This window comes from Sceloporus occidentalis, unplaced genomic scaffold (genome assembly GCF_023333645.1).
Source record: "Sceloporus occidentalis isolate IW3139 unplaced genomic scaffold, rSceOcc1.0.p SCAF_10, whole genome shotgun sequence".
In the NCBI taxonomy this organism is placed as follows: domain Eukaryota; kingdom Metazoa; phylum Chordata; class Lepidosauria; order Squamata; family Phrynosomatidae; genus Sceloporus; species Sceloporus occidentalis.
In genome coordinates, this window is record NW_028316990.1 from 28119539 (window position 1) to 28132044 (window position 12506).

At 38.1% G+C, this 12506-nt stretch overlaps 1 protein-coding gene across 6 annotated transcripts in view; it reads right to left on the reverse strand.

Moving 5' to 3' along the window:
• Positions 1-2673: 2673 nt before the first annotated feature.
• LOC149306264 (sorting nexin-29-like) overlaps positions 2674-12506 on the reverse strand; it is a 152861-nt gene continuing 143028 nt past the window's right edge. For 5 of the 6 annotated variants that reach the window (XM_089540509.1, XM_089540511.1, XM_089540512.1 and 2 more), the window contains one exon: positions 7405-10609. In XM_089540509.1, the coding sequence (XP_089396635.1) occupies positions 10477-10609 (133 nt within the window). In that variant the 3' untranslated portion in view covers positions 7405-10476. Of the gene's footprint in view, positions 5872-7404; positions 10610-12506 lie in introns of those variants that run through there. The other variant, XR_016282501.1, reaches the window with a different exon arrangement.

Consider the following 12506-nt stretch of genomic DNA (forward strand, 5'->3'; position numbering starts at 1 on the left):
AAATGAGTTAGTGTATAATTCATATATGAACACACCGTATTTTAAAATATAATAATCCAACAGATATACCTGTGGTTCACAGAGCAATTATCCTGTTACCAAAGAGTCATCCAGTATCTGTAAGTAGGATGGATCAGGCTTATAATAAAAAATGTTCCTGTAGAAAACATATATAAACATATACAGTGCGCCCAAGCCATATGTGGGCGCACTATACACGGCTTCCTGCTTACACGGAAGCTGTGCAAGAACAACAATAATGGCCCACGCCTGTGCACCCATGCTGCACGGCCGCACAAGCATACGCAGATTTTCCCTTACATGGGGGGGGGGGGGTCCGGAGATACAGGAGAACCCCAAAATATTACTTCCCCATACTTACTATGTCCTGGATGGTCAAAATAGTTGCAAAGGCCAATGTGAATGTTTCCAAACGGAGGGCTTTTTCTTCCCCGCTTGTTACAGGTGAATTGGAGGTGATAAAAATAATATGGGACAGTATCAAATAAAGTCTAGATATGAATTAGTGGAGAATGGGATAAGGTGCCATTGGTTTCCCCATGGACAATTAACTGAAATGTTCAAGAATGATCAAAAACTGGAAGGTCTTGAAGAAGGAATCCGAATTTGAGGAAGGAATACAACCAAGAAGTAAGAAAATTATAACAGAAATTTATAAAATATTACTAAAATTAGATCAAGAACAGGAAGTGATAAAAGATAACATGATCAAATGGGCCCAATATATTGGACATGCTATCCAATTAGAAAATTGGGAAGGAGTGTGGCAGAAGTATCTAAAATTTACAAATAGCTGTACACTAAAAGAAAAATTTGATAAACTATATCTTAGATGGTTTTGAACACCAGTGTGAATTGCAAAAATATCAAAAAAATGTACAAAAGACACCGTTTCTGTTAAATATAGTAGAAGATGAAGATCTGGAGAGGAAATATGGAAAACTACTGTTTTACTTAATCTGTGCAGCTACAATATTGCTATCATCTCCATGGAATACAAGAGCAAACATCTTGTATAGATGATTGGGTGTTAAAGGCATATGATTTTATGGAAATGGACAAACTGACTTATTATGTAAATAGGAAATCACTAAATGACTTTAAATAAGATTAGAAATCTGGGATACACTATTTAAAAGAAGAAAATGGAATTTACGTTGGTATAATATTTGCATAAATCCAATTCGCCAAAGAGAGGATTATATTACGAAATATAAATACAGCTAGGAGACAATATGTAATTAGAAAAGAAGGTTTAATAGAAATGATCTTCGTTTACCATATATTTACATGTGGAGTAAAAAAATAATAACAACAGAGATAACAAAAGGTCAAAAACCAAGACGTAGAAGATATGGAAACGGATAAGGGAAAAGGAAGAAAGAATTCTGCAAATATGTACAATATATAAGTATGACAATGTATTTTATTTGTGATAAAAAAGGCACATTATGCCACATGTGATGGTAATGCCCTGTAATTCATTTTGTTTTGGAAAGAGATACATAAAAATATAGAACAAATTCTAAACATGAGTTTCTCTATGAGCCCAAAGTGATATTTATTGAATATGGTGCAAGTGGCAAATAAACCATCAGAGAAGAAATATTGGAGAATTATACTTTATATGGTGACAGCAGCAAGGTTGATAAGAGCCAAAAAATGGAAACAAAAGAGAGGGCCCCCAAATAAGAGATCGGTTGCTCAAGTTATTTGAGATGTAGGAGATGGATATCCTAACCGTTATTCAAAGGCAAGTCTATGAATTATTGTAATGATGAATCGAAAAAAAAGCAATTATTTTTTAGAAAGGAATCAATAATGTAGTAAGAAAGAGGTCTGGGAAAGATAAGGATAGATAATGTATTGGGGGAAGGGAAGAGGGATGGAAAAGAAGGTAAATATAGTAATTAATTAGAAAAAGAGAATTGATAAAAAGTTTTTTTTAAAAAGAAGAAATTAAACGGGGAGGAAAAATTAGAAAGAATAAGGAAGAATAAAAAATAAAAAGATGACAGATTACCAAATAACTTCATAGTTTTAAAGGATTTTAAAAGGTGTAAAATATAAGCTAAGAAGGCAATTCGTATTTAATTAATTAAAAAGGGGGAGAATTAAAAATAGCTAAAATCTCACAACTAGTTGTCTGACAGAAGTCAGGGACGAGAAGGAAATGAAGAAGGATGAAATAAGAAGGAACGATAAGATAGACGAAAGTACAGGAAGTGAAAAGAAAGAAAAGGTAAAGATGTAGGGAAATCGAAGCAATTAAAAAAAGATAATCAAAGGAAGGAAGAAAATGGAAGACAGGGAAAGATAAAATAAATAGAACAATAGAAGGAAATAGAGTTGTTAAGAAGCAATGATAAGGACAACATAAGTAAGAGAGAAGGTGAGAAGGTATGATGTCGAAAAGATACAGAGGAAAGATATTAAAAGAAAGAAGAAAAGAGTCGAAGAATAGCAGGAGTGAGAAATAAGGAGAGTGGAGAATAATGAGTTAGAAAGATTAGGAAGAGAAAAAGGACTCGAATAATGTGTAAAAGAATGGGAGAAAAACAAAGAAGGAAGAGAAGGAAGGGAATGGAGAAAAGGGAAAAGACTAACAGGGAATATAGGAAATACAAGCAAGAAGGAAAAGAAGGCCTGCCCACCAGAAGACATTGTATATATAAGAACAATTAAAATGAACTCTGTAAGGAAAAGAAGACATGAGTTGGGGAAATTTTGTATTAGAAATGTATTGACTATAATTCGTCATCTGGGATTATACTGTAAAGAAAATAAATGGTGATGTAAAATACTCAAATGAAGAAGGGGGGAAAGGTATGGAAAGATCAATTCAGTACTGTACAATGCATGTGAACTATAATTAATGCAATACAATTCATGCATTTTGATGATTACATCATAATAATATGATATTATTATATCATAATAGATGCATTAGTTTTAGGGTGCCACAAGACTACAATTCTTAGGTACAAATCTGAGGCATGCTGAAAATTATGTGCAAGTACTGCACTGATTTAAGTAGTTTAGGTTTGGGAGCTACTCTTAGAAGTAAACATAACTTACACATTCAGTTGTACTATAAAAGAATACAGTACACTCTGCCATTACAGTCTTCCTTAAACATACAAAATGCCATTTATTTCCAGAACTGCAAACTTCCTTTTTAAAACCAGATTATAATGAAATTGCTACAGGATATTTTTGTTTCCAAAGAAATATTAATACAAGAAAATGTTTTATAAAATTATACACACACACACACACACAAAATTTCAAATTATGAAACAGAAATGGATTAACACTACTTTACAGAAGCAAATGTGAACACTATAATTCTATAGTGTTTGTGTAATCCCAGAATTAATATCATATTTCTTATTATGCTCATATAGTTTTTTAAGTCACCTCTAGTGCTGGCCTGGTCCCATGTATTAAAACTGTATGTATTACTTACATTGTGAAGGATATAATGAAAGGGTAAATAAATTACATCTTAAACATTACTGTTGTTCTGTCATTTAATTACAGTTAGAGGCATCCTGAATTTACCATGTTAGATTATTCAATATTTACTGGAGAAAATTAATGTCAATAAATTAAAATATACAGTCCGAGAAACCCATGGAAGAAATAACTTCATGCAGATAAAGGTAAAGACTGATGGCTCCCATAGCACTATCATACAGAATGCATAATTCAATATTCAATGCTGAGCAGAAAAACCTGGAACAGATCTTTACGAATGGGGCAGCCTTCTCCAACCTGTGTAATCCAGTGGTGTTATTCCACAACTCCTATCATTGCTGGCATAACCGGGTAGGCTATTATGGGAATTGTAATCCAACAAATCCAGAATCACAGAAAAAGCGCGAGTAGAAAATGTAACAATGTATTTCCACAGCTTCCTGCAGAGACATTCCCGTTTTAACTACAGAAATTCGAGATAACTCCTATTAAGTTAAATATGGGGCTCTCCAGACCGCTCCAAAGGGACGGGCTGGAGGCGCCCAGTTTCCCTCCGGAGGGACGCAGTAGCAGCCAAACTGCACGGTGTCCCTCCAGACCAAAAAGAACCTGGAAAAACTGGGTTCTTTTTGGCATGCGGAAACGATGTCATCAGTGCATCACTGGCGCACTGTGATGCGTCCACAATGCAAGCGCGGTGCCTGGAGGTGTGGACATGGCACAGCGTTTGCGTCGTGCATGTGTGCCATGTATGCATGGTGCCACGTAAAGATGGTGCCATCCATATGTGTTAGGGTTCTGGAGCATGCAGATGCTGCGTGCTCCGAAACCCTAAACTTGGCCCGAGGACGGCGCTTACCGCCCATCTGTCTAGGGCCTATATCAGTTCAGTGGTTCTGAGCTTTTCACTCTCCAGAGGTTTGGGATTTTGACTCACAGAAACCCTGACCATTGGTGAAGAGAGCATGGAGGGGGCAGAGAAGTGCCAAGCACTTCTGCTCTCCACCAGGGATGCAAAAGAGAATGGCTGCAGCTAAAGATTTGAGTTCAAAAGATTAAGGGACGACAGGTACCTTTGTATATCTTGATGGAATATTATGGTACATCGTCCTGCTTCTTAATCTATTTGAAATGAAAGTGACAAGAGCTCAATCCTGTATCTAATCTGGCAACCCAAGACAACCTTCTTCATCCTGGAATCGGCACAGACTCTAACAGGCCCATGGTGTCAATGGAGAAAACACTGAGCTTGAACACCACTGTTGGAAGAGAAACACCAAAATCCAAAATGTCAGATGCCGCCCTCCCAGAGCTTGCAACTCTTGCCTGGATTGGAGGCTGCAATTCCTAAATTTATCAGTCTCATCATGGGCTTAACAATCCACAGAACTGGTGCATATATACATCCATATATAGAGAGAAAGATAAGGTACAAATACATATATATATAAATATAGGTACATACATTTTGAAACAAAGGTATGAAAAAGGAACAGATCTCATCCTGTAAAACAACAAAAACAAAGAAACAGGGCATGGGCCATATCTAGATTGGGAAGTGGAGGAAACCCATGAATGAAGATGTGATAGATGGGTATATCTCTCTCACCAACAGAGAATTATACTTTATGCATCCAATGAAGTGTACTCTAATCCATTAAAGCTTACGGCAGAGTAGACTGATATACCTTTAACAGTCTATAAGACTCTTGGGCCCTATCTGCTCTGGCCACAGGTCCAGGGCCTGTCCTAGAACATTGTGATTTGGTACTATCCCCAGATCCACCACAATAGTTGTTGCTTGTATTTCACCAAACCTGGTGTGGCAGCGCAGTGTTGTTCACATGAACCAGTCAGGCATCGACAGAGTTGGCCATTCCCCTGTGCAGGAGTTCTGTGAGAAGGTCATCTGTTGCACCATCACTTCTCCTGAAAGTGGGCTTGACTGTGTGACCAATGGGAAGAAAGGGTAGAGAGAGCCTCCGATCACATATCTGAGGTCTCTGGAGGCTCCAGCCATTTGAGGGTCCTTCTACCCTTGTTGATCACATGGGTGAGCCAGGAGAAGTGATGGCACACCAGGCAGGAACACTCCAGAGCAGTGACACATGGAAGGGAGATGGCACAGTGCCTGGCGTGTGAAAAGTGGGCCAACCCAATTCAGCTGTTTGTATGCCACAAAACCACACACCATTAGTTGGGGAAACACTGGGGCTTCTTGCAGCTTTGCCAACTCTGGGGGCAAAGTCAGGTTAATGAGAAATAGCTGCAGCTTTTCACCAGACGTTGCCATGCATCATGTGACAGGCAGCACCGGCATCAAGGTGGGAACGGGGTCTTTTGCCCAGGCAGACCTGGCCTTGGTTGTTTCTGCCATAAAAGAGATTTCAGATTGTGAGATCGATGTACAAACAAATTTTGTTGCTGACTTCAAAGGTTTCTAGCCACTTATACAGCTGTAATTCATTTTTGAAAAATAAACTATGACTGATGACTATGGAGAGAAAAAAATGATTCTTACTTCCATTCTATGCTTTTGTTCCTCAGCTCTACTTAAACTTTAAATTTTCATAGGTAAGTAGGAACTGTAGGTAAGACAACATTGCAGACATGCAGAACAGAAGCAGCAGTATGAAAGTGGGAGTCCAAGAAACATAGGACTAAATAATAATAATAAAAGAGACTGAGCCTGTTAAAGCTGCCTTCTAGGTATCTTAAGAGTACAGTGTTTATACACCTCATGCTCCCAAGATGCCCAGAAGCCGGCTGCCCAGACATGGGCAGCTTCAAGATGCTCCGGCGGCATGGCTCTTTCCTGGCCCAAATAGGAGCAGATCTTTTCCACTCCTATTTGGGCCGGGTTCAGGATGGATTGGGGCTGAAGTGTGTTTGCCATGGTCCCAATGCATCTTCGACAGGAGTGGCTTTAAGCCGCCTTCATAAGCTGTCTGTTTTGGCCCTCAGTTAAGAAGAATGAGATGTTTGGCTTGTTACAGCACTTGAAGCCAAGTCGCATAATTTCGAATGACTATAGAAGAACTGCCAACAATTCATAAGGAATCTCCTTTTTTATATAGTAGCTAAGATAGAGGAAGCACTGGATAGAACTATTTCCATCCTTCTGTTGAGAAAAACAAATAGTTCTTAAAGAACTCATTTCCAAATTTCTGAATCTGGCCTTTTTCTCTTCTCAGATCTGAAATACTTGTTAAGTCAATATCCATCATTAACATGATTTGATAAGTAACTTCTCATTACAGCTCAGCTGTTGCCCATTTTGAGACCTGTTTATCACCAATACATAAAGCCAGTCAATAGTAGTCCGTAATACATTCCTGTTCATTTAAATAAATTTATGATGATGTTAGTCACAAGCCTGCATTTTGAACAGCAACAACAATTTCCCCCTTTGTCTGATGAAGAAGCTAGTGGAGCTTCGAAAACTTGTAACATATATTTTGTGCACTTTGGTTGGCCAATAAAGGTATCACTTGGTTTTGAATTTACTGCCTTGTGTGATAAAGCCCATAACCTGAGGTGGGACTCAGAACAGTGGGTGAAAAGTAGAGCAAAGCAGGTTTGGGCTAATATAGATATTTTTCTAACAGCACAGGCTATTTGACAGTGCTTTTTTTTCCTCACTGGAGGCATTCTACCAGAGGCTGGACAGCCATCTGCCTGGGATGCTGTGGTGCATCTCCCACTGCCAATCTTCTAACCCCCTTCTATCTTTTAAATGATTCTATGGGCCCAAACAGACAGGCCAAAATAAAGCTGCTTCAGGTCACTTTGGAGGTATGCTGTGTAAATGATGCATGCATCCTACAAGGCCAGAAGCCACGCCAAACCCATGCTCCAGTCCTAAGGACTGGAGCGCAACTTTGGCACAACTTCTGGCCGCTTAAGACGTGTGTGTTATTTAAACAGCATACCTTCAAAGTGACCCGAAGCAGCTTTATTTTGGCCTGTCTGTATGGGCCCCAAATTTTTCTTTTTAACAGTACTTTATCCTTGAATCATTGAAGTATTTTATTTCTGAAAGACCAAGTTTTTTCCCTGCTCTCTCCATTTCACGTGCCTCTCTCTGTGGCCATTATTATTTATGAATGAGTCCTTTGTACTTTCGGAATCCTGTTGGATACTTGTTCCCCTCTTCGCATTCTGCAAACATTAGTTTGCAGGGAGAGGCAACACAGACAAGTCCCACTGCATTGTTGGACACTGGATTCAAAACAAAAGTTCTGTCAAAGCTCTTAAGAGGTTGTTTATATGTCTCATCTTGCCCTCATTCTACTTAACAAAAATAGAGCACAATCCACAATTTTATAACACAATCCAACAATTTAATCACTGAGGTCAAATTTCAATTACTGCTTTGAATCAATTCAAGTGCATAGTTGCTTACATTTCAAGGCTATTGTGATTGTGGTTGTACTTGTTACTTTTATAGTTTAATGTACTTATTTCTTCTATATCTCCAACAGGCACTTCAGTCAAGGTTGCCATCATATGCTCATTTACAATTAACTAATTAGTGACAATAAAACAATGGAACCAATCTAATTGGTTGTCAGGTTTCCTTTTTTAAACATTTTACTTGAGTGTTTACCAAGACAATGAATTATATCACAAGTGGGCTTTGTTTGTTCTAGCAGATACTGAAGATAAAAATGAAATGAAGTAATAGTTTTCATAGTAAATTGTGAATACTGGTTGGACCCAATAAGGTCCTAGTTCATCCAATTTTAAACATAGTGGGAATATTACAGTGATTTGTTTGGAGTACTCTTTACTAAAGAAATGCCTCCCAACTTCAAAGAACCATAAAAACCTGTTGTTTTCTAGAGATAAATATTTCATACAAATACCAACACAACAACAACAAAAAAATAACTCAGCTGTTCTGCTTCATAAAATTAACCTAAATCTCAAGATGTCCAAAAGGTAACATTAGCCATTTGAATCACATACACCTAATGTTTCCGTTAATCAAATGGCTTCGCTTTTTCTTGTCGGGTCAGAATCCTTCAACTTTCCCAAAGGAACATTTCATTCACTGTGATGCTGATTTAAAAGTAATAGTTTTAGAGATCAGAATGTGGCCTGAGACTAAAAATGGTTTGAAAGAGGCATTGCTTCAACAGCCTTCTCTAACTTGGCACCCTCTGGATATGTTGGGGTATGGCTAGTATCATCTAACATCCATTAGCCCCAATGGGAATTGCAGTTCCACACATCTGGAGGGCAACAGGATGGAGATGGGTGGCAAGAAAAGTGTTTATTTTGACCCAACATTCCTTATGTAAAACTCTTCGAACCACTTTCAACTCTTTGTTGGTATATGTGTTGCACATGTGTTTGAGGCTTCTTTTCTGCTGGGAAAGAAACTCTCAATAAACTACAGAGTCACAGAATTGTACAATTTGAAGAAGTCTTGGAGGTCATTTACCTCACCCTCCCCATTTCAGCTCCAGGTCATTTTGTGCTTTCTTCACACCTCACAATGTTCCTCTCAAGATCTGAGCTGTTTGCAATCACTGCCGTTTTCAACTTTGCTGAACAAGGATTCCGCTAAAAGCAAAAACAGAACGGCCAAAAGAGAGACAGGGAAGTTGTGGCTTCCCTGATGTTTCACTTCATTTCCATGAAACCCAGCCAGCAAGACCAAAGTTGCCAAAGCATAGTGCATCTCACCATGTGGCAAATCTTAAAAGTAATGGTGCAAAGAATACCCTTTCTTTTGTGAAATATCTACTCAAAAGTCAGGAGGTTGCCCCAAGGCCAGTGGAACATACAGTAAGTGCATTTCCAGAGGAGATAGCATACAATTGTTTCAGCTCTGTCGCATACCTTCGGCTGCTATTTCCACTGACTTGTTCTGATGTAGACTGGTATGCTCCATTAAAACCCCTAGATTACTTCCAGAGAGGGAGGGTGGCTCCTTGTAATCTATGATTTCACTATGCTAGAAAGTTTAATGATAACCAAGGAAAAATGGAACCCATTCCTGATAATAAAGCTTATTAAGAAAAAGAGAAGAGATAAGGAGTCATTTGCTGCCCATGGTGGTGCAAGATTTGGGTGAATTAACTGATATCAGGAATGTCATCCATTGTAACCATCGCTTCCTGGGTTTCCTTTCAGCTACCTTTGTTGCATTCTAACTAGAAGATATTTCAGTGAAAGCTGATGAACAACAGCAGGAATGAATTCTACATTTATTAGCAGCCTCACATTGTGTGTCTTGGCAGAAAATAATGGCAAGCATGGCCCCAAAAAGTTACTTATTTTCATGCTATGGAAGTAAATGCATTTGCAGTATCTGGAAAATTATGATGATCTTGGTAATAACAATATCCATCCAACCCAACTTTATTTTTTACTTTGCACCAGTTTTATGAGCAAATTATCTGTTTCAGAACTGTCTGCTTTTATAATCTAAGAATGACCTTCTGCTCATCTGGGAAGATCTGGAGTAGAAACACCAGACTCTAACATTTCTACTCTTCTTTTTTTTGCTGCAGTTTGATATAGGTAGTAAAAATTAATAGCTAGAGAACAGGGGAAGGAAAAAGGAATGAGCTGGAAGATGCTGATTCAATAGAGTTTTATCATTCTAGCTGTAATTAAGTGGTATTCAGATGAACCCACAAAGCTCTCATAGGATTTTAAATATAAGGGAAAACACCATCAAAACTCCAGAAACTAGAAAGGCTTGTCAATCTGTTGACAAATCAAAGAGTATATGGAGCCTGCCCCACACTTTTTCAATTCTAGGCCAAGTGCTTTGGAAAATTGCTGCTTCAGAAATGAACTGTTCGATCAGAAGAGGGACCCTTACAAAAGATCTCTTGCTGACTATAAATTCAATGCAGTTGTATTTTTTCTTCTCATGGCCATCTTTTGCGTAAAACAGAATATAATCCAAAGGAGGCTTAAAGTACATAGTGCTAGTAGTCGTAATGATCCCAAAAGTCAAAGGTCACCACTCTGAGGTTCCAGGTTCCGCGGCTCTCTCTGATGGTTCTGAGACAGCCTTGGAAATCGGGTTGTCCCTCGTGGGCGACTGCTACTGTCCCTTGTAGATTCTCCCATGGGCTGGAAGTCACTAGAAAACAAAAGAAGAAAGAAACCTACAAGTTCATGACGATATATTAAAATGATCCCATTATTATTATTATTAAAATTATTATTATACTTTATTTATATAGCGCTGTAGATCCTGCATTTTTGCCCTTCCATGTGGGAAAAGCAAGTATTTTAACATAATAGTAACATAGCAATATATGCTAGAACTTATCACTTGTACAATAATCAGGGAATGAATTATTTTCACACTTATATAATCCAATAAAACGCAAAATGCCATAGTCTGTAGTACTAGGGCAACATTTTATAAGCCAAAGTGAGACAAGTGTGAAACAATCCAGTCGGCCCTCCTTATCCATGGATTTTTTAATCCACAGATTCAAGCATCAGTGGCTTGAACATATTCCAAAAAAGTTTAAATTCCAAATAGCAAACCTTGATTTCCCATTTTATATAAGGGACACCATTTTACTATGCCATTGTATTTAATGGGATTCTAGCATTCATGGATTTCGTTATCCACGTGTGTGTGTGTGTGTGTGTGTGTGTGTCCTTGGAACCAAATCCCAGTGGATAACAAGGGCGCACTGTATAATCTCTGTCTGCCTTTATAGATCAGTATAGACATAGTGTCAGGGTCCCCTTTTTGGGTCCCTCTGCCATGATATTATGTTAGTGTATGGAATATTAGGGTACAGATAGTACCATGCAGGTGTTGATAGATCTCAGGACTTGGGAATATGGGGAAGGAGGTGAAGACAGCTAATACATCCCTTTTAGGAGCCTTGGAATTAGTTCTGTCCCATAATAGAGTAATTGAAAAACAACATTGCAGAAAGAATAATGTGCATTTCACCACAAGGCTATTTAGGCATGATGCACAAACTAACATGCTACCGTATCCAGAAGTTATGGATCTTGCATGACAAGAACTAGGAGGGGATATAGTGATGTAGTAATAGGTTGATATAGTAATCAATCAATCAATGTTTATTGATTAACTCTTAGGCCATATCAAAATAACACAAAAGCAGATAAAACACACTATAAAATTCTATAGAAGTTCTATAGCTGATATAGTGAAATAGAAGTAATTTGATGTGGAGAAATGGCGCTATGGTTAACCAGATCAAATAATTTAACATTCCTTTTTGTCAGCCAGATGCCTAAATACTTTACTTTGTTCTGTATTTGACAATTTGTGAAGCTAATCAGCTGCGAGTCTTCCTTCTTACACAAATTCTTTGTTAGTAAACCTGTTTTCTCTCTATTAATTTTGAATCCTGAAATTTTTCCAAATTCCTCCGTTATCTGGAATAGTCTGCAAATCCTAAGGGATGAATATACACACACACACATGTGTGTAAAATCATATGGAAAAGAGAGGAAGAACATTTCAGGAACAATTCAGCTTATACAATTTGATTCCCAAAATAAAACGCATATTCAGCAATTCACAGAAACATAAGATATGCTCATTCTACCTCGGTACAGCTGTAAATGTGATCTGTACTCTGGATTTAAGAGGCTACTTGTAATGTACAAAACAGGAATAAGTACAGTATCCTCACAAACGTTAAACCATGTGCCTGCAGTGACAACACACGTATTATAGAACATATGCGCAATGCTAGGCTCAACTGAAGGTGAGGGACAATACAAATGACATTCATTAGATAGTTATACAATCTGGCAGAGCAAAGTGTTATGATTAGAGAGACCCGGTTTATAATCTCCGCAGATTTCTGGGGGATTTACAGCTATGTTTTCTGACTCCCAATTAAGCATCAGCAAAAACTCAGAAGCTTTCTACCTCTATATTACATAGTTGAAAAAACCAGCTGGAAGGAGGTTGTTTTTTTTACCTAGTTCAGTACTGGGCTGAACACATGGCTAGAGGTAGACTAGTCCCTAAC